The sequence below is a fragment of the Erythrolamprus reginae genome, chromosome 4 (assembly GCF_031021105.1).
Source record: "Erythrolamprus reginae isolate rEryReg1 chromosome 4, rEryReg1.hap1, whole genome shotgun sequence".
In the NCBI taxonomy this organism is placed as follows: Eukaryota; Metazoa; Chordata; class Lepidosauria; order Squamata; family Dipsadidae; genus Erythrolamprus; species Erythrolamprus reginae.
The window spans coordinates 79,789,339-79,811,526 of record NC_091953.1 but is presented as its reverse complement, the minus strand read 5'-3'; the positions used below and the strand labels follow the sequence as shown (position 1 = coordinate 79,811,526).

Below are 22,188 nucleotides of genomic sequence, written 5' to 3'. Positions count from 1 at the left end.
CCCTAGGCTTTGCGGCATAGATGAGCCTTTAGACTCTTACGGAAGGTGAGGAGGGTGGGGGCAAATCTCTGGGAGGAGTTGATTCTAGAGGGCCAGGCCCCCCACAGAGAAGGGTCTTCCCCTAGGTCCTGCCAAGTGACATTGTCTAGTTGACGGGACCTGTAGAAGGCCGACTCTGTGGGACCTAACTGGTCACTGGGATTCATGCGGCAGGAGGCGGTCATGTAAGTAATCTGGTCCCATGCCATGTAGGGCTTTATAAGTCATAACCAACACTTTGAATTGAGTCCATTTGGCAGCCAGTGCAGACCGTGGAGTGTTGGAGAAATATGGACATGTCTGGGTAATCCCATGACTGCTTGTGCGGCTACATTCTGGACAATTTGTAGTTTCCAAACACTCTTCAAAGGTAGCCCCATTGCAGTAGTCAAACCTCGAGGTGATCACTGATAAGGGCACGAGTGACTGTGAATAGAGACTCCCTGTCCAAATAGGGCCGCAACTGGTGCACCAGGTGAACCTGGGCAAACGCCCCTCTTGCCACAGCCAACAAATGATGTTCCAGGGTCAGCTGTGGGTCAAGGAGGACGTCCAAGTTGCAGACCCTCTCTGAGGTGGTCAGAGGTCCCCCCCCAGGGTAATGGATGGATGGATGGAAGTGTCCTTGGGAGGCAGAACCCACAGCCACTCCGTCTTGTCGAGGTTGAGCTTGAGTCTGTTAGCACCCATCCAGACCCCAACAGCCTCCACACACCAGTACATCACATCCACTGCTTCACTGAATGGACACGGGGTGGAGATGTATAGCTGAGTATCATCAGCATACAGATGGTAACTCACCCCGTGCCTTCGGATATTCTCCACTGCATCTGGAAGGAGAGTCCAACATGGGTAATGTACCAATCCTATTGGTAGAGACTGAGTTATAATTAGCATAATAATAGCTACCACCCCCTTACTGCTCCCATGAGCCCCAGTTTTAAAAACTCAGTCCAAGAGTAGAGACATACTGAGTTTTGCTCTTAGGAGTTAAATGTTTAGAATTAATTTGTAAATAAAAATAAGTTGATTGTTGTTGACCTGTTTAATCCTGTTCTTTGTCTTTCAGATTGAAAGGATCGCAGATGATGGAAGAACAGAGGAAAGGGGTTTTCTGCCCTCCGCAGACAGCACCCCCAACGATCCTCCTCAGGGGTTTTGTATTCCCTCCGTGGGAACACCCCGTAGAGGAGCACCCAGCCTGGGGTCCCTGACCTCCGTGGCCAGACCAGGGCTGTCAGCTGAAGGTGGAGGGGTCCGCCCCCTCCACTGGGAAGCTTGAGGATGCTGTCGCAAGGCTCTAGATAAGGAACAGAGCCGCGCCTCTCAGCTGTTCAGCGGCCGCCAAACAAAACGCCGCCGCAGCCGCCGCCGGCTAGGAAGCCGCAGGGCGAGAAAAAGACGCTGGGACTGCCGGAAACCCCGGCGAGACCAGCGAAGCCACGAGCGCGCCGCCGGCGATGCAGCGGGAGCTGCCATGAGCCGCAGTGGGGGCTGGAGGCCGCAGCACCCCCCCAAGGGGCAAAAAAGCCGCGAACGGCATGGGGGCCGCCATGTTGGTTGCTACTTGCGCAACCCAAACGGCGCCAACAGGAAGTCCTTCCGGCAGCTGGTAGGCGCGAAGAGGCTGTAAGCCTCAGTGCGCAGGCGCAATTGGCCAAAGAAGACGGTGCCATCTTTTTCTGACTCAGTGCCAAAAAAATTGCTGAGCAACGAGGCTACAGGGCCAAAACGCTTACGGTTCCTCAGTCAACTCGAATACTGTGAGTACAATGGAGGAACAAGCGGGACTCGAGAAGGCTGCCTCCCCCACTGGGGCCAAGGAAAAGCCTAAAGGGAAGGCCAAGGAGAAGTCTAAGACTTCTAACAAGCTGGAAATTGCCAGCCCCCAACGACATTGAGAAACATCCAGTAGTTAGAGAGTTAACTCTGTCTAGTAAGATAGCTCCTCCTGTGTGATGTAACCTGTTTGCTCACATCCCCTCTTTCTGATGAAGAAGGGCGGTCTCTATCCAGAGTCCATTGTTCTTTCAAACTCTCCGGTTCATCTTTTCTTAGCTAGAAGATGTGCCATCTTATGTCTCCTAAGACAATTATTATTTTTATGCTTTTTAAATAAAGTAACTTGTTCATTCGAACATGCTTTGTCTGTACTTCAATACCCATCGCCTTTGGAAGCTCCCGGCTCACTCCTCACGGGCTGAGCGCCTTGTTTAAGGTAAGGGGTCTCTCCATCCCGACATGGTAGCGAGAGTGACGGTTATTATTGAAGTAATAGACCCCGCTTACACCCCGTAAGCTTCCTAGGAATTTTTCCTGATGCCAGCGAAGAAGAAACGCAATCCTCTCACGCAATCCTACGTAGATTCCCTCACGAGCGAGCAGCTTGCCCAACTCAAGGAGACTATTCGTGTAACCGATAGTAAAAGGAATCCTACAATGTCTTTGCACGGTGAGAAGGAAGCCCTTCTAGCTGACGACAGCATTCAACAAACTGTAAGTCTATCTTACATGATTGATGATGTTGGGAACCGGGAAGAGGAATGTAAATCTACCCAGGGTGGTCCCTCCGGCAGTCTTTCCATTAATCCTAGCGACGAAGAAGAGGAGGAGACATTAACTCTCTTCCCCTCTCAATCATCTGCCATGCATGTTAAGGCACAAACCAAAATGAAGCACTTAGATGATTTCAGCTCTCTCACTTCTGCTATCATTAAGGGAACATCCCTAAACTTGCAGAAAATTGAAGAGCTCATTGAAAAGGATGAGAAGGAGATTCACGCATTAGAATCAGTCTGTCTCCACTTTGATAACTTACCTACTATGAAAAATACAGAGCAGCAAGAAATCTATTTCAGTTATTTAAAAAAGGCTGATAACGCCAGGACTGAATTACGATCTCTGAAGAAACTCCAGCTTAAACTTATTACAGAAAAGATGGAGGTTATGTCCCTGAGAGGCAGTTCGCATGCTCATTCCCCAAAGGGAGAGACAGAAGGAATCCATTCCTCCCACTCACCCCAAGATAAGCATGCGCACATCATTCATACTCCCATGGTGACCCACTTCTTCCCGCCTGGCTCTAACATAGAACACATTCCTTTTGAGGAAGGGAGGGCTAACCAGCCCGAAGAGAAAAAAATGGTCCCTTTGCATTTTGAATCTGTTGACTGCAGAGGGGGAAGGACTTCCCCCACTGCTACAAGTTACGCAACAGCGGCCACTAGTGGATGGAAGGCCCGAAAGGAAAAGGCATTACCTGAAGCCAGACAGGGACTTTCCCAGGCAGATATGGCAGCTGAAATGCAAAGACAACAAGTTCCATTTATTCCAGGTCCTTCTGTTTCATCGCAGAGACCTCCAGTCTTTATTCCACAGATGCAAGCACAACTTCCCCAGGTGGGACAGCCACAAGGTTTGCCAGGAGGGGTTGGGGCTCAACCCCAACAACTCCAAGCGGTCCAGCTGACTGCATCAACAAGGCAGACCATCACCTCTTCTGCCCTGAAAGGTGAGTTTATACTGTTACCTAATTGACACAATTATCGGAAGTGGCTTCACAGAATAAATTTGCACCTACTGGCTCATGACATAGATGGGATTGCTCATAATCCCCCAGTAAGGCGCTGGACTGCAGAAGAAAGGGAAGCTGACATAAAAGCCAAGCTACTCATTCTTATGAGCATGGACTCACAATTGTCACAAAGATATGACACACGTGACATTACTTCTGCTCAGATACTAGAGTCAATAGACGGCATGTTTAGGCCAATATCAGATGAAGGCAATTTCATACTGATAGCCAAGTTTAATAACACTAAACTTCCAACAGGGGGTGAACTTGCACCTCACCTTTCTAAACTCCTTACTATGCATAAAGATTTAGAAGAAAGAGGATACCGTTATGATGATAATCAAGTAAATGCGGCTATTATAACTTCCCTTGGTCCTGAATGGAAGGAAGTTATTTACAAGTTCAGTATACTCCCACTGGCCCAGAAGACTACTCAGAGACTCTGTAACATGCTAACTGAAGAAGCAGAGTTGCTGAACACTGGCCTTAGACCTATGTCAGCAGCATTTAAATCTAACTTGGCCAAGGGCGGTCAGCAGAAAACAAGTACTCCAAAGTACTCACGCCAGAAACCTTTTAAGAAGGATGACACTCGCAAATCTCCTGATGTGCAAAGTGTGAAGTCTGGCGAGACTGATCATCCACCTTATCCAACCCAGCCTAAAGGCACACACAAGAAAGGATCCAGAGGAAAGAGTTCTGGAGCTGCAAAGTCAACTCCCAAAGACTCAAAAGATGAGAAACCTACTTATGTTGGTACCATCCACCTCAGCATTGTTCCTGACAAGAGTCCACTCTACGACATTCGTGAGTTATGGACCCTAGACAGCGGAGCAGCGGCACACATCGCGTACCGGAAGGAATCCTTCAGTGATCTACACCCGACAGATGTCAAGGAAGTGTTTGGAGTTGGTGATCTACGTTCCAAGGTGGAAGGAAAAGGAAAAGTCTTCGTCAAAGAACTGGACTCCCTTATCTCAAATGTTTTCTACGTTCCAACTGCCAAGAACAACATCCTTAGTGGATATTGCCTGAGAGAAGAATTGAAGGTTGTAATAAACTTTGAACTTACTGATACTAACATTATCAAGGATGGCAAACTTCTTGCTACTGCCATTCCCATCAAAGGTGTCTTTTATTTGCAACCCAAACCTGCCAGCAAAGGTAGTGTAAGTATAAGCGTTCCAAAGGGCGTAAGCACAGGTCCAGAGAGAAACCCTGGTGCCACCGCTAGTTCAAAGGTTCCTAAAACCAATGAAACCCCTGAGGTTCCTAATGCTGTTAAAAATGTTAAACATATGTTAACAAATAAATCTTTTCATTCCAGGTGCATTCACAGATGGCATCGTCGCTTGGGGCATGCTTCTTACCCCGTCTTAGCAAAGATGTCTGAATATGTTGATGGTTTCACAATTGATGGGGCTTGCAAGGTTTACTTAGATTGTAAAATTTGTAACTCTGCCAAGTCCCGGCACTCCCCAGTTCCCAAGGTTGCTGTCCGGCTGTGTACACGCATCTTTGAATTGCCATTTCGGCCTACTGTTGGTAAACGTAAGTATTTCTTAACTGTAGTTGACAGTTACTCATGATTTGGCTATGTTTTTCTTTTAAAACAAAAATCAGAGGCGTTTGAGGCTTTTAAAGGCTTTGCTGCAGAGATACTCACCCAACACGACGTCTGGATCAAGCGGATTCAAAGTGATCGTGGAGGTGAATTTATGTCGCAACAGTTCCAAGGATGGATGGCCAGGAATGGAATCCGCCAGCAGACCTCATCACCCGGGACGCCACAGCAGAATGGTGTGTGCGAACGTAGGAACGGGATTCTGCAGACAATGTTTCGTTGTCTCATTGAGGATGCAAACGTGGACTTTTCATACTGGGGCGAAGCATTAAGGTATGCTAATTACATTGTTAACAGAACATGGAGCAGCGTCATACAAGACACTCCTTATTACTTGCTCCATGGCAAGAAACCTGACATTCAAAATATTTACATTTTTGGTTGTTATGCCACTGTTAACATTCCAGTTGAACAGAGAAGAAAAGGAGGTCCTGTGTCAGAAAGAATGAGATTCATCGGCTTTGATGAAGTCTCCAAGTACCACAAATTTGCTGACTCTCATCACAGAGTTTACATTTCTAATTCAGCCAAATTTGAGGAAGACACAAATTGGTCCAGTATACATAGTAATGATACTTCAGTTTATTTTCCTAAGGAAAGTGTGCAGAGTCCTGATGACCAGGGAGCTGTGCCAGATGTTCCTGATGTTCCAGATGATGAACAGCCTTCGACAGTTGCCGAGGAAACCTCTGGTGATGAACTTGAAGGCGGAGATGATGATGAAGGATGGGCCAGCGTTCCAAGACGTTCCAAGAGAACTACCAAAGGAACTCCTCCAAAGAGATTTGCACAGCAAGTATCTGACTCTCCTTATCTTTTCATGTGTAACAATCTTACACTTCCACCTGATCATTTTCACCAGATCAAACTTTTGCCTGACTCTGAACAAGAAAAATGGCATGAGGCTATGGAACACGAACTGGACTGTTTAAAGAAACTTAATGTGTTCCAAAAGGTGGAGCCTCCTAACAAGAAGAAAGTCATTGGCACACGCTGGGTGTATAAAGTCAAACAAAAACCTAATGAGGAAAAGCTGTACAAAGCTAGACTTGTAGCTCAAGGATTCTCTCAAGTTTATCCTGATGACTACACTGATACATACTCACCCACAGTCAGAAATGAAAGTGTCAAGATTGCCCTAATCACTGCTGTTGCTTTGGGTTTAGAGGTTTTTCAGTTCGATGTAGAGACTGCCTATTTGAACGCTGATCTGAATGAAGAGATCTACGTCAAGGGTGCTCCCGGATTCCAGAACCGAGAAGGAGAGGTCTGGTCTCTCAGCAAGTCTTTATATGGCCTCAAGCAGAGCGCCCTCTGCTGGTACAAATTATTATCCCAAAAGCTAAATTCAATGGGCTTTATTAAGTCCGAATCTGATGGATGTGTGTTCACAAAAGGGCAAGGTAAGACTTATGAAATTGTTCTTGTTTATGTTGATGATATTGTTTATGTGGGTCTCAATGAAAGCACTAGTCAAACTTTTGCTAAGGGCCTTGAGAAACATTTCACCTTAAAAAGCCTAGGGCATATCAATGATTATCTAGGTGTTCAGTTTGAGAAAACTGAGAAGGGGTTCTCTCTTTCACAAGAAAGTAAGGTTGACCAGCTTTTGCAAAATTGTAACATGTCTGATGCGCATACTTGTCGTTCTCCTATGCAAACTGACTTTTACAGGTTAACCCGAGAAGAGTATCCTGATTTTGAGAATAAAACATTGTACCGGTCAGTGATTGGATCGCTATTGTACATCAGCAGCTGGACGAGACCTGACATTTCACTGAGTGTGAATCTACTGTCCAGATACGTTGGGAAAGCTACCACGTTTCACTGGTCTTGCATAAAGAAGCTGCTCAAATACATGAAGCTCACGAAGGACAAGAAGCTGTACCTTGAGCCAGATCATGTTGGGTACCCTGAAGTGATTTGTTATGCTGATGCTGACTGGGCAAGTGACACAGAAACACGAAAAAGTACTTCTGGTTATATCATGTTTTTAAATAGTTGTCCTTTCTTTTGGAAAGTTAGGCAGCAGAAGTTTATTTCTTGCTCTTCAACTGAATCTGAATATGCATGTGTTTCTGATTGCTGTAATGCATTAATGTCTCTTTTTCCTCTCATTGATAGTATTTGGAAAAGTCCTATGACACCAATTGTTATTATGGAGGATAATATTTCAGTTGCATTCATTGCTGAAGCTGAATTTGTTGGAGCTCGTTCACGGCACATTCACATCCGGTATCAAAATATCAGAGAGAAGGTGAAAGATGGTTTCGTGAAATTTCAGTATGTGGCTACTACTGAGCAGATCGCTGACTTGCTGAATAAGCCATTGCCAGCTGATCAACATGAATACCTCACCAACAAAATGTGCCTCAAGTGAATTGATGTCCTGATGTCCCTCTTGTCTCTGATGACTGACAAAGAAGGGGTGTCGCGCTGGAAATTGCCAGCCCCCAACGACATTGAGAAACATCCAGTAGTTAGAGAGTTAACTCTGTCTAGTAAGATAGCTCCTCCTGTGTGATGTAACCTGTTTGCTCACATCCCCTCTTTCTGATGAAGAAGGGCGGTCTCTATCCAGAGTCCATTGTTCTTTCAAACTCTCCGGTTCATCTTTTCTTAGCTAGAAGATGTGCCATCTTATGTCTCCTAAGACAATTATTATTTTTATGCTTTTTAAATAAAGTAACTTGTTCATTCGAACATGCTTTGTCTGTACTTCAATACCCATCGCCTTTGGAAGCTCCCGGCTCACTCCTCACGGGCTGAGCGCCTTGTTTAAGGTAAGGGGTCTCTCCATCCCGACACCGCCAAACAAAACGCCGCCGCCGCCGCCGGCTAGGAAGCCGCAGGGCGAGAAAAAGATGCTGGGACTGCCGGAAACCCCGGCGAGACCAGCGAAGCCACGAGCGCGCCGCCGGCGATGCAGCGGGAGCTGCCATGAGCCGCAGTGGGGGCTGGAGGCCGCAGCACCCCCCCCAAGGGGCAAAAAAGCCACGAACGGCATGGGGGCCGCCATGTTGGTTGCTACTTGCGCAACCCAAACGGCGCCAACAGGAAGTCCTTCCGGCAGCTGGTAGGCGCGAAGAGGCTTTAAGCCTCAGTGCGCAGGCGCGATTGGCCAAAGAAGACGGTGCTATCTTTTTCTGACTCAGTGCCAAAAAAATTGCTGAGCAACAAGGCTACAGGGCCAAAACGCTGACGGTTCCTCAGTCAACTCGAATACTGTGAGTACAATGGAGGAACAAGCGGGACTCGAGAAGGCTGCCTCCCCCACTGGGGCCAAGGAAAAGCCTAAAGGGAAGGCCAAGGAGAAGTCTAAGACTTCACAGTCCCCAGCCTCGGCCTCAGCTATGAAGGAGGCCGAAAAACGGATTAAGGCCTTAGAAAAGAAACTGGAAGCGGCTCTACAGGCCTCCCCCTCCACAGTGCCACTGGGCCAGAGGCAGGTTTCAACACCTGACCCAGTCACCATGCCGGCCTTTGGGTTTTCTGAGGAGGACTGGTCACCTGACAGACAATCACCTGTGTTACGCACCATGTCCTCTCCAGGTCCTTCATGGAGTAGACCTGAGTCAGCTAGCTATGCTAGAAGAAGTTCCCAGGGCCCAGCTGCCATGTTCACGCCCACAGCGGCTGGACTGAGAGCGCAGACAAGCACCTGGCAGGATATGCCACCTGACTTGCAGGATCTTATTGCCAATGTTTATTCTCAAGGCATGGCGGCTGGGGCCAATAAATATGGCTAGCAACTTTCTCAAGCAACAACTGGACAGATCTGGTCAGCACCGCCCCCCTCGGGCCTGGGGTCCTTATCAGAGGAGCCACTCATGGGAGAGGACAGCGATAGGGAGTATGACCTCTCTGAGGACGAAACCACTCCCGAGCAACCTCAACCGGTAGGCCTGTTTAAGCCAACACTGTTCAGGACTCTGTTGTTTAAGGCTAAACAGGTGATGAACCTACCAGGTACAACTAAGACAGCAGAAGATGCAGACAAGACCCCAGATGCCTTGCTTCAGGAACCCCAGCCCGAGTCAGAACATTTCCCGGCATCGAATATTTTTCTGCAAGGAGCCAAGCGTCCTTGGCAATACCCAGCTGCGGCTCAAGGTCCATCCAATCTGGCCTCCTGTGGCTTCGACATTGGCCAGCCGATCTGAAGTCCAAATGGAGACTGGCGTCAGCCCCATTTCAAGGCTCTATGCTCTTTGGGGATATATTGGACAAAGTCCTCATTGAGGACAAAGACAAGAGGAAGGTCCTCCCCAGAACAGGCAGGCGACAGGACCAGAGATCAGCGCCATATACAAGGCGCCAAACGCCCCGCTGCGATAGCACCACAGGGGCGGGTCAGGGCCAAAGGTCGTACACGCAAGGTCAGTTCTCAAACCCAACCTTCAGAAGCGACCGGGGGTCATTCCAAGACCGACCCAGAGGCTACCAGGGCTCGAGGCGGCCCTTTCGGGGGAACACCCAGAGAGGCTTCCGCCGTTCTAAGTGACTCTGCCACCCAGTTGCCACTCGGCGGGAAGCTCCAGCACTTCAACACCTCCTGGTACACCACCACCTCAGACCAATGGGTCCAAGCTATGGTGTCAGGGGGTCTACGCCTGGAGTTTGTAGGCCAACCCCCCAACCGGTTTATACACTGCCCAAAGGTCCGAAAGCCGCAAGACAAGCAGCAACTACAAAACGAAATTGCTCATTTGCTGGAGATTCAAGCCATAGAGCCGGTACCGCCACAGGAGGAGGGAAAAGGATTTTACTCAAGGATTTTCATTGTTCCCAAGGCCTCAGGAGGTTGCAGGTTGATTCTCAACCTGAAGCAACTCAACCTTTTCATAAAATACAGGCGATTCCACATGCACTCGCTTCAAACTATCTTGACCTCAATCAGATCACAGGATCTGTTAACGTCCATTGACCTGAAGGAGGCGTACCTGCACATTCCCATACATACATCGCACCAGAAATACCTCCATTTTTGTTCAGAGGGAACACACTACCAATACAAGGCCATGCCATTCGGCCTTTCGTCAGCCCCACGGACTTTTACCAAGTTCCTGGATGCCCTGACGGCACACCTGCGCTCTCAATCCATCAGACTGATGGGGTATCTGGACGACATCATCATACTGTCCAGGTCGCCAACGCAGGCAAGACAGGACTTAAACCGAACTATACGGACATTGGAAGCTCATGGCTTTACCATCAATCTGGAAAAGAGCCAATTGGTCCCCAGTACCAGGCTTTTACACCTGGGAGCGATCATAGACACCTTGTCGGGCTCAGTCTCACTCTCCCCAGAGAGGATAGTGAATATACAATGTTTGATAGCCGAACTCAACCAACACAGACTGGTCCCCATGTCACTGTTGTTAAAGGTGTTGGGAACCCTGGTCTCGGCTATAGGGATTGTGCCCTGGGCCAGGCACCACATCAGGGACCTACAGTGGTTTTTACTGCCAGCACAAAGGGCCAAGGTGAGCCACTCACATCAGCGAACACAAATACCACGACACGTCAAGGTTTCCCTGAGATGGTGGACATCGCCTGCAATACTCAGAGGTTCTTCCTTTCAGACGCAAGACAAGATGATTCTCACTACAGACGCCAGCCTTTACGGTTGGGGAGCTCACATCGGCCCCCACATGGCGCAGGGCACATGGTCAGCAGAGGAATTGACACCTATAAACATCAACTTCCTCGAACTCAGAGCGGTCTTCCTGGCTCTCCAGGCTTTCCACCCTATTGTCCAGGACAAACACATACCAGTGCTTACAGACAATGTGGCGACCAGAGCCCATTTGAATCACCAAGGGGGCACGAGGTCGCGTCGCCTCATGGACGAGACGGCAAATCTGTTCGATTGGGCCGAACTTCACCTAGCATCCTTATCCACAGAGCACAATGCCGGGACCAACAACACCCAGGCAGACTGGCTCAGCAGGACTACATTAGACCCAGAAGAATGGAGGCTGGACCCAGCGCTTTTCCAACAGATATCGCACAGGTTTGGGACTCCAGCTGTAGATCTGTTCGCCACCCACCGGAATACGCAGACCCGAAGGTTTTATTCACGTTTTCCGGAACCGGGGACAGAAGGGGTCAACACCTTGCGGTCACCCTGGCCGACAGGACTGCTGTATGCATTTCCTCCAGTAAACCTGATACCAAGGGTCATAGAGAAAATTCTCCAGGAAAGGGCGGAGGTTCTGATGGTGGCACCACACTGGCCACGCCGGCCGTGGTTCGCCGACCTGATGGCTCTGTCAGTAGCTCCACCATGGAGGATGCCAGACAACATCATCACCCTCAGCCAAGGGAACCTGCTACACCCGGATCCCCAGTGGCTACAACTAACCATCTGGCACTTGAAAGGCACAGATTAAAACAGCAAGATCTACCGGAGAAGGTCATCGATACAATTCAGGCTGCTCGACGTCCCTCAACTTCCAGGATATACCAGGCCACGTGGGCTGCCTTTTACACCTTTTGTGGCAAGGAGGGCAAGAACCCCAAGGAGGCATTGGTGATTACGGTGTTGGAATTCCTGCAGGCAGGAATAGACCGGGGACTGGCTCCTAACACGTTAAGGAGACAAGTGGCAGCACTCTCCACCATGATTCAGATACCGGAGTCTCGTTCGCTAACCCATCATTCGTGGGTCAGAGATTTTATACATGGAGCCTCAAATTCACATACACCACCGGTACGGAGGTTTCCCTCATGGGATCTATCGATAGTACTTAAGGCCTTGACAAAACCACCATTTGAGCCTCTGAGATCAATTCCGCTTAGGCTCCTCTCCTTGAAAACAGCCTTCCTAGTAGCGATTACTTCGGCACGCAGAGTGTCAGAGATTTCAGCCCTATCTGTGAGACCAGATTTATGTATCTTCTATCCAGATAGAGTGGTACTCCGCTTGGATCCGTCATTCATTCCCAAGGTGAACACTTTGTTCCACAGGAAACAGGAACTTATATTGGCTGACTTCTGCACGCATGGAAATCATCCATCGGAATTAAGATGGCATAAAATTGACGTAAGACGTGCTCTAAAGATTTATATCAGGAGAACTGCAGCATTCAGGAAGTCTGAGACTTTGTTTGTTTCATTTGCTCAACACAGAATGGGACTTGGACTATCTTCCAAATCGATAAGCCGTTGGCTAAAGGACTGCATTCTGGAAGCCTACAGAGCGGGAGGTCACGACCCCCCGCCGGGCCTAACAGCTCATTCAACCAGGAGTGCGGCCACATCGGCGGCCTGGACGACACAGGCCTCAATAGAAGACATTTGCAGGGCTGCTACTTGGGCGGCACCTACGACATTTATTAAGCACTACAAGTTGGAGTCATTTGCGTCTGCTGAGGCAGTGTTTGGTAGACGTGTGCTACAGAAAGTGTGTGCATCTCCAACGTCCCAGTCAAGACCTTCTCCCTCCCATGGGCAGTAAATCTTTGGTATATCCCATGTTGGACTCTCCTTCCAGATGCGGTGGAGAAGACCCGTTGTACCTACCTGAACGGTCTTCTCGATGCACTGGAAGGAGAGTCCAAACCCACCCGACTAGTTGAAGTTCAGAGACGTCGGAGATGGGGAGTTGAAGTTAGTTGTATTAATAAAAGTTGGTTATCCTCTTACATTGTTTTTCGTTTTTAAAACTGGGGCTCATGGGAGCAGTAAGGGGGCGGTAGCTATTATTATGCTAATTATAACTCAGTCTCTACCAATAGGATTGGTACATTACCCATGTTGGACTCTCCTTCCAGTGCATCGAGAAGACCGTTCAGGTAGGTACAACGGGTCATCTCACCTAGTGGTTTCATGTAGATATTAAACAGCAAGAGGGGAGAAGACCAACCCCTGAGGAACCCCACAAGGGAGGGACCTCGGAGTCGACCCTGACCTTCTGCTAATACCTAATGCGACCAACCAGAGAGGTAGGAGGAGAACCACCGTAAAACGGTGTTTCCCACTCCCAGCCTCTCTAGTCGGTGTAGAAGGTTACCATGGTCGATGGTATTGAAGGCCACTGAGAGGTCAAGGAGCAGGAGGATATGGGATAAACCCCTATTCCCGGGCCTCCCAGAGATCATCCATCAGCACGACCAAAGCAGTTTCCATGCTGTAGCCAGGCCTGAATCCTGACTGTTGAGGACCTAGATCCGTGATGGCGAACCTATGGCATGCGTGCCACCTGTGGAGCCATATCGAAGGGCACGTGACACTTTGTCAGGTTTCAGCTCCAGCACGCATGAGTCCTAGCCAGCTGATTTTTGGCATTGAAAAAGGCCTTTTTGTCCTCTGGACCCTTCAGGGAAGATTCCCTAAAGCTCCGGAGGCAAAAAAATCACGCAACAAACAAACCAGAAGTTCGGAAAAAGGCACTTCCGGTTTATTTATTTATTTAATTTATTTAATTTGATTTCCATGCCACCCAATCCCGAAGAACTCAGGGCGGCTTACAGCAGTATAAAAATTACAATTAACAATTGTCATTGTTAGCATCTTTAGCAACTGGGATTGACAGCGTGCAGGGTGCAGAGGTTTTGGCCACTGCTCCCGATCTGGCTTTTCCTTCCAAGATAGCTGCTGCTGCAGCTTTAGCCGCCACACAGCCATAGAACAGCTGCTGGGCAGAAGGGGTGCAGGGACTGAAGCTGCAGCAGCGGCTATCTTGAGCCGGGTCAGAAGCAGGGGCCGAAATCTCTGTGCCCTGCTTGCTGCCAATCCCGATGGAATTGGCTGTGGCATCAAGCAAGCCACCCACATCAGCTGCACTATGGCTGTTAGTCAGCGGTGGCTGGGGAGGGCACAAGCCAAGTGGGCGGCAGCTTGCTTGGCAATGTGGCCAATTCCATTGGGATTGGCAGGGCACGGGGCACAGAGGTTTCAGCCGCCGCTTCTGACCCAGATCTCTGTGCTCAAGATAGCCACTGCTGCAGGTTTAGCTCCTGCACGCCTTCGAGGAACGCCCTGCCCCATGCCGCTTTTGCCTGGCAGCCGTTCCATGGCTGTGAATCCATGCAGGCAGGCGGGGGCGCAAGTTGAGCAGGTAGCAGCTGATTCCATCAGGATTGGCAGCACGCGGGGTGCAGAGGTTTCAGCCACCGCTTCCGACCCGATTTTCTGTGCTCAAGATAGCTGCTGCAGCAGCTACAGCCCCTGCGTGCTGCCAAGGAGCATCCTGCTCCTGCGTCCGTTCTGCCTGGCAGCCATTCTGTGCAGTGGCTGAAGCTGCAGCAGTGGCTATCTTGGCGTGGAAAGCTGGCCCCCACTTGCCCATGGCAAACGCACTATGGCTGTGAGTCAGGAGGAGCAGGGGACACAAACCAGGCGGGCGGCAGCTTCCTTTGCATTGTGGCCAATTCCACCGGGATTGGCAGGGCGCAGAGGTTTCAGCCGCTGCTCCCGATCCAGTTTTCCACGCCAAGATAGCTGCTGCTTCAGCTTCAGCTTACCCTTGGCTTCTCCTGTTCTTAGCTCTGTGGACCATGCTCACAAGGGCATGGGAGGGAAACAAAGGAGCAAAGAAAATGGGAAGAGACTAGGTTTAAAAGAAACAAATAATTACACTGAAATCAGGGGTGGGTTCCTCCCGGTTCAGATAGGTTCGCCCGAACTGCTGGTGATGTCACCAAATTGGATCAGTTGGTGCCAATCTGTGGGTGCCACCATATCTTTTTGGAATTTTTTTTAAAAATTAGTTTATTTTTTCCTCCTGAGCATATACGAGTTTTTGGTACTCTGCATGTGGTCTCCATCTGTTTTTTGGCTTTGTTTTTTTACCATATGAGGTGGTAGGAAGTGAACTGGCAGAGTGGTAAGTTAGAACCCCCTGGTTCCTGGGTCCCCTGCACCCCTTTTGGCTCCCAGGGGACTGTAGGGAGTTTTGCTAGGCCCAAAATAGGGTGTAGGGAGGGTTGCAGTGCCCCCCACCCCTTTTGGCTCCCAGGGAGGCTGGGAGGGGCTTCAAGGGAGAAAGAAAGACCCTCATTGTTTAGGGATCCCCACATGAGAGCTTATTATAAGTGGCTGCTAAGCTTTCCTCAGACTAAGCTAATCAACAGTGGAGCTCTAAGAGTGCCAGATGATCAATGAGTATGTTCTCATTCAAAAATTCTGGCTTTTCTTCCTGCTGCCAAAGATCTTCTGGGGTGCTTCACAGGAAGGGAGAAAGAGAGAGAGAGAGAAGAAAGGGAGAGAGAGAGAGAGAGAGAGAGAGAAAAATAGGAAGGAAGGGGGAGAAAGAGAGAGAAGAAAGAAAAAAGAAAGAAGGAAAAAGAAAGAAAAAGGAAAGGGGTGTGTGTGTGTGAGAGAGAGAGAGCGGAAGAAGAGGAAGGAAGCACCACAAACCGTGGTATTAGATGTAGCTTCAGAAAATACTTTGAAACAGCACAGCAATTTAGGGCTGGAAGATAACTCAGAGGTCATCTAATCTTACTCCGTGCTGCAGCAGGAAACCTTACATTGTCTGGATTATTTTAGTGCCTCTAACAGAGAGGAAAATTGCCAGAAAGCAGAAGGAGTTTACTAGGACAAGACTGCCATGCAAAGGAAGTCAGAGATAGTCCTTGACTTATGACCACAATTGAGCCCAAAATTTTGGTTGTTAAATAAAAGAGTTATTGAGTTTCACCACATTTTACTCAATCCATGACATTTCCTGGCCCTAACAGTGATGTGCAAGTTAGAGAAGAACATCTGAAGGCATATGTAATGTTCTAACATACAGAAGTTATGGTTAAATGTGTGGCAGAAAGTGGACTCTGGATGTGTTTTCTGAAATGCAGTAAGTGAGGTTGAATGTGTAGTTTTAGAAGAGCTGTGGGGTGTGGGGGTATGTGAGTGTGTGTGTGGTGTATACATACACATACAGCATATATAGTAGATAATGTATGTTTTTGTGTGCCTGTGTGTAGTATGTATGTACACATATGTCATATATACATATGATTAAATAGTATATTTTGGATGTTTAGTAACTGTAAATAGACAAGAAAATTGTATCTTGTTGAGACCTTTGAGGCGAGGAGGGGCCAGGCACCTAACACTAACCCTACCCTTAACGTGAACCACGCCCACCCAGTCACACAAGTGCCAAACTCAGTCACTTGACCATGAAGCCACACCCACCATCCCATGACCATGAAGCCATACCCATAAAATAAGCCATGCCCACAGAGCGTTAGTTAAAAAAAACTTGGAACCTATCCTTGACTAGGATCAACAGTGGGGAAACAGAAGAGGAAAAAGAGAAAAGGGGAATAGATGGGATTTTAAGGCAAACTAGGCAAATAAGAGACTTAAATATTAGAGAAAAGATATAATAATTATAAAACTAAAAAAGAAAGATAAGAGAATGTGAGGATGAGAGAAACATCTTAAGAGGTGGAGTGCATGAGAGACCAAAGAAAAAAGGTTAATGGAATAAAGGAAAGGAGGATGGGAAATATGATATTTATAGGTGAATTGTATTATGAGTAATACGTGTAATAGTAATATTTGAATAAGATATGATGAATGAAATGGAAAGGAGAAAAGGAAATGTGCTATATACTTAAAACTGTTTGAATATCAATAGTTATAATGGTAATAAATCAAATTAATGAAAGTAATACCTATAGGCATAAATGATTCATGTTTAGATTAACATTCGTGAGTTTAGTATGTGGATGATTGTTTATAAGATGATGTTTGATAGTTGAAAAAGCAGATATGAAAAATAAGCTTAAAGATTTATAAAGTTAAATGGAAAAGGTACCAAAGAGTAATTGGAATATTATTGTGTCATTATAATTAATTTTGATTCTTAAAGTAAAGAAAATATTTTTGTGCTAAAATGGTAAATAAGAAATGATAATTTGGTTCAGATGATAAAATAATAGATTATAATGAGAAATTAGGAATTAAGGAAGGAAAGGACTGCTTTTAATTTAAGAGTTTTTTAACTTGAAAAGGGAATAAGAAAAGTTTGGAGTAAGGCAAATGGTGATATTGTTTAAATGTTAGAAAAGAAATAGGAGCAAACTAAAATAAGAATAGAAGGAAAGAATATCATGGCAGATTTCCCCACACACAAAACTGTTCATGTAGAAGATTGGCAGAATGCATCCACATGTTGTAATCAAAAGACATTATGAAAATCAGCACGCAGACAAATTCAATCACAGTTTCAACTGGGAAACTTGATACCGCTCTTCAGGGGTGTCAAACGTAATTTCATTGAGGGCCAGATCAGGGTCGTGTTTGTTTGTTTGTTTGTTTACTTATTTATTTATTTATTTATTCATTCATTCATCCATCCATTCATTCATTCGATTTTTATGCCGCCCTTCTCCATAGACTCAGGGCGGCTTACAACGTTAGCAATAGCACTTTTTTAAACAGAGCCAGCATATTGCCCCCACAATCTGGGTCCTCATTTTAAGCACCTCGGAAGGATGGAAGGCTGAGTCATCCTTGAGCCGGTGATGAGATCTGAACTGCTGACCTACAGATTTACAGTCAGCTTCAGTGGCCTGCAGTACCGCACTCTACCTGCTGCGCCACCCCAGCTCTCAAACAGTGTTTGACCTTGGAGGGCCGGGGTGGGCATGGGCATCACATATGTTGGGGAAACCTCTGGAGACCTGAGCACTCTGCCACCAAAACGATCTCCCAAGCTCCATTTTCGCTGCCATTCTGCCAGCAAAAATGAAGCTTGGGAGAACTAAGTGCGGCCCTCTCAAGCTCTGTTTTTGCTAGCAAAAACACCATGGGCCGGTCCTTCGCTGTTCCAGTGATCTAAGTACAGTGGTACCTCTACTTATGAACTTAATTCGTTCCATGACCAGGTTCAAAAATAGAAAAGTTCAGACGTAGAAGCAAATTTTTCCCATAGGAATCAATGTAAAAGCAAATAATGCATGCAAACCCATTAGGAAAATCCAAACTTTAAGGCTTAAAAAAAAAGCGGTGGGCAGACAAAGTGAAGGCTAACGGAGTGGAAATGGACAGCAAGGAAAAGTGAGGAATGGAGGTGCTAACGGAAGCTAACTTTGCCCCAAATCACTCCTAAATTACTCCTCCATATGCTTCCTATGCCACCCCAAATCGCCTCCAAAATCACTCCTCCAGATGCTTCCTATGCCACCCCAAATCGCCTCCAAAATCACCCTATGCCGCCCCAAATTGCTCCCAAAATCACCCGCCCAAAATCTCTCCCAAAATCATCCCTCCAAAAGCTTCTTGCGCTGCCCCAAATCACTCCCAAAATCACCCCTCCAGATGCTTCCTATGCCACCCCAAATCGCTCCCAAAATCACCCCTCCAAAAGCTTCCTACGCCTCCCCAAATTGCTCCCAAAATCACCCCTCCAAAAGCTTCCTATGCCACCAATACAGTCATATATGGCACTTGGAATATAACCTTATGTTTATAGCATATTGTTACATTTGCAGCCATAATACTTTTGAAATAGTGCCTGGAAATCATGGAAGTTTCAATTCTGTAGCGTTTGTAGAATTCTAATTATGAGCAAGCGATAATTAAGATGTAAAATAATTAAAATGTAGTTTTCTTTTTTTCCATTTAATTTGTCAAGGCCTACATATAGTGAATGATTCTCAATAACATACATTTAATATTTAAATTTCAGGTCCTGTATGCTTGTTTGCCAGCACGGAAAACTATTGAGAGCAGTCAGCTCTGCCAAACAAACAAAGATTGCCCAAAGGATTTTATCCCAAATGCATGTGTGACACCTTCGTTGGAAAATCACACCAGGCTCATAAGGGTGAAACATCCTCCTCAAATTGATATGCTGTTTGTTGGTCATCCGCTGCATCTTCAATATACAGGTATGTATGATTTAATGGGGATGCTTACAGAATATGAGCAGGTAAATACAGTGATACCTTGTCTTACAAACTTAATTGGTTCTGGGATGAGGTTCTTAAGGTGAAAAGTTTGTAAGATGAAACAGTATTTCCCATAGGAATCAATGGAAAAGCGATTAATGCGTGCAAGCCCAAAATTCACCCCTTTTGCCAGCTGAAGTGCCCGTTTTTCTGCTGCTGGGATTCCCCTCAAGCTCCCCTCCATGGGAAACCCCACCTCCGGACTTCTGTGTTTTTGCAATGCTGCAGGGGAATCCCAGCATCGCAAAAATGAGCGGACTTCCGTTGCCAGCGAAGCGCCGGTTTTTGTGCTGCTGGGATTCCCCTGCAGCATCACAAAAACACGGAAGTCTGGAGGTGGGGTTTCCCATAGAGGGGAGCCTCAGGGGAATCCCAGCAGCGCAAAAATGGGTGCTTCGCTGGCAATGGAAGTCTGGAGGCGGGGCATCCCAGCGGCAGCGGTGGGTTTGTAAGGTGAAAATAGTTTGTAAGAAGAGGCAAAAAAATCTTAAACACCGGGTTTGTATCTCGAAAAGTTTGTATGACGAGGTGTTTGTAAGATGAGGTATCACTGTACATAATATACAAATTACAATTGTTTTTTTTCTTCTACTGTCTTTCTTTGTTTCTTTCTCTCTCTCTCTCTCTTTCTCTCTCCCTCCCTCCATCTCTCTCTCTCTTCTTTCTTTCTTGGTTGTTTCTCCTGAGTGTTAATGGTATTACCCTGTTTCCACAGTAATCAAATTTATATATTTTCATTTAGATTATATGTATATGTATTTGGGCATATATGCAAGATAAATATATGTACTTCAGTTACAGAAAAGCTTATCTGCTTAATATGAAGCTTTATTCTGTAGGCATACATTTCATAAACTCTGAAAAATAATCTATTTTATACATGTATAATATATGTTAATCATTGGGTCTTAACAGAAGAAGGAAAATTTTGAGAAACTGGCTCAAGAAATATGAAAATATTGCTATAAGATTTTATAATAAATACTTTTGCATAATTTCTTCCGTCATTTACTGTTATTTCAGTATTTTGATAAAAGTTTGCCTTAAGATACTGAGTCCTAATTTTGTCACAAAATTATTTGTGGAATATAAACTTGCACTTAAAGGAGGCTTCTTAATCTGCATGCATATAGACTTTCTTGAACTTCATAAAGTTTATATTTTCAGCTTTAAAAAACAAATCTCAACATAGATAATACTTTCATAGATAATTTAGTCATATATAGAATGGCTATTTTTAATAGATAATCCTTGACTTACATCTGGTTGCTTAGCAACTGTTTGAAATTATGCTGCAGCTCTGTGGGGTACTTATGATCTAATTCCAATGCCCCCCCCCCCCGCCCACATTTCCAGTGCTCACTAACTAGCATGCATTTATGATTGTTTCAAGTGTCCTGCAGTGACATGACTGTGTTTTACAACATTTTTTCCAAACCTGGCATTTACCTCTGCTTTTTGACAAAAAATCCCTTTAGATGAGCTATTATTTTCTTTAGTGATCATGATGTTCACTTAATGACTGCCACAAAAAGATCATAAAATGGGGTCCAGTCAAGCAATGATCTATTTTATGACCATCATGGCTTATAACTATGATGGGGAGGCTCCAATACAGTTAAAATTCATATATCTGACCACAATCTCAGGGACCAAGGTGTGCAGGGATCTGCATCTATTGTTCCATCCCGTGTGAACCTACCTGCAACTACTGACATGCCCATTGTTCCTCAGGAGGCCTGTCGTCTCCCTCCCATTACCGTGGGCTTAGAAGCACCTATGATACTAATGCACTCTGCCAGTTTTCAGGTGATGGTTGTCAAACAGGGCATTGCCGCAGAACTGGCCCAGCTACACTTACCTCTCACAACGAGAGGCGACCAACTACACCATTTGTCCCAGCCAGGCAACCTAGCCAGACCAGCCAACCACAATGAGAATCCACTGTTCTACTTTCAGGGTTCCTTGGGGGACGAGCAGTCGGGCCTGCCGGGAGATGAGGGTCACCTGGGGATTGAATTATCAGAGGATGAGGGCTTCGTCCCAGAGCTTTCCTCCTATTCCTCACTCTTCAATCCAGCCCTTTTCAGCTCTTTACTATACAAAGCAAAAATAACTGCAGGTCGTGACACACCTCAGGTTCCCTCCTTGGGCAACTCACACCCGCTATTTGCTGAACAGACATCCAAGATGGAGTTGGTCCCTGCTCCTCAAATCTTTGTGGACACAGTACAGTGCCAGTGGTCTTCACTGGCCTCCAGCCATTAATAATAATAATAATAATAATAATAATAATAATAATAATAATAATAATAATAGTAATAGTAATAATAGTAATAATAGTAATAATAGTAATAATAATAGTAATAATAATAATAACAACAACAACAACAACAACAACAATAATAATAATAATATTTGTATGCCGCCCCTCTCCGAGGACTTGGAGCGGCTCACAACAAACAATACATATACAAATCCAATATTAAAAACAATTTTAAAAAACCCTTAAAGAAAACAATCATACAATCCAGACAAACCACACGTAAATCGAAACAACTAGGGGTATGTCAATTTCCCCATGCCTGGTGACATAGATGGGTTTTGAGGAGTTCGCGAAAGGCAAGGAGGGTGGGGGCAGTCCTAATCTTCGGGGGGAGTTGACTCCAGAGTCCCGGGGCCCCCACAAAGAAAGCTCTTCCCCTGGGTCCAACTCTGTGGGACCTAATCGGTCGCTGGGATTCGTGCAGCAGAAGGCAGTCCCAGAGGTATTCTGGTCTGATGCCATGTAGGGCTTTATAGGTCATAACTAACACTTTGAATTGTGACCGGAAACTGATCAGCAGCCAGTGCAGGCCGCAGAGTGTTGCCAAGACATGGGCATATCTAGGAAAGCCCATGATTGCTCTCGCGGCCGCATTCTGCACGATCTGAAGTTTCCGAACACTTTTCAAAAGTAGCCCCATGTAGAGAGCATTGCAGTAGTCGAACCTTGAGGTGATGAGGGCATGAGTGATTGTGAGCAGTGACTCCCTGTCCAA

General features: G+C 46.4%; 1 protein-coding gene across 1 annotated transcript in view; it reads left to right on the top strand.

Moving 5' to 3' along the window:
• MBTPS2 (membrane bound transcription factor peptidase, site 2) overlaps positions 1–22,188 on the top strand; it is a 111,136-nt gene that overhangs the window by 70,712 nt on the left and 18,236 nt on the right. The window contains exon 9 of the mRNA XM_070750720.1: positions 18,886–19,087. Coding sequence (XP_070606821.1) covers positions 18,886–19,087 — 202 coding nt within the window. The remainder of the gene's footprint in view (positions 1–18,885; positions 19,088–22,188) is intronic.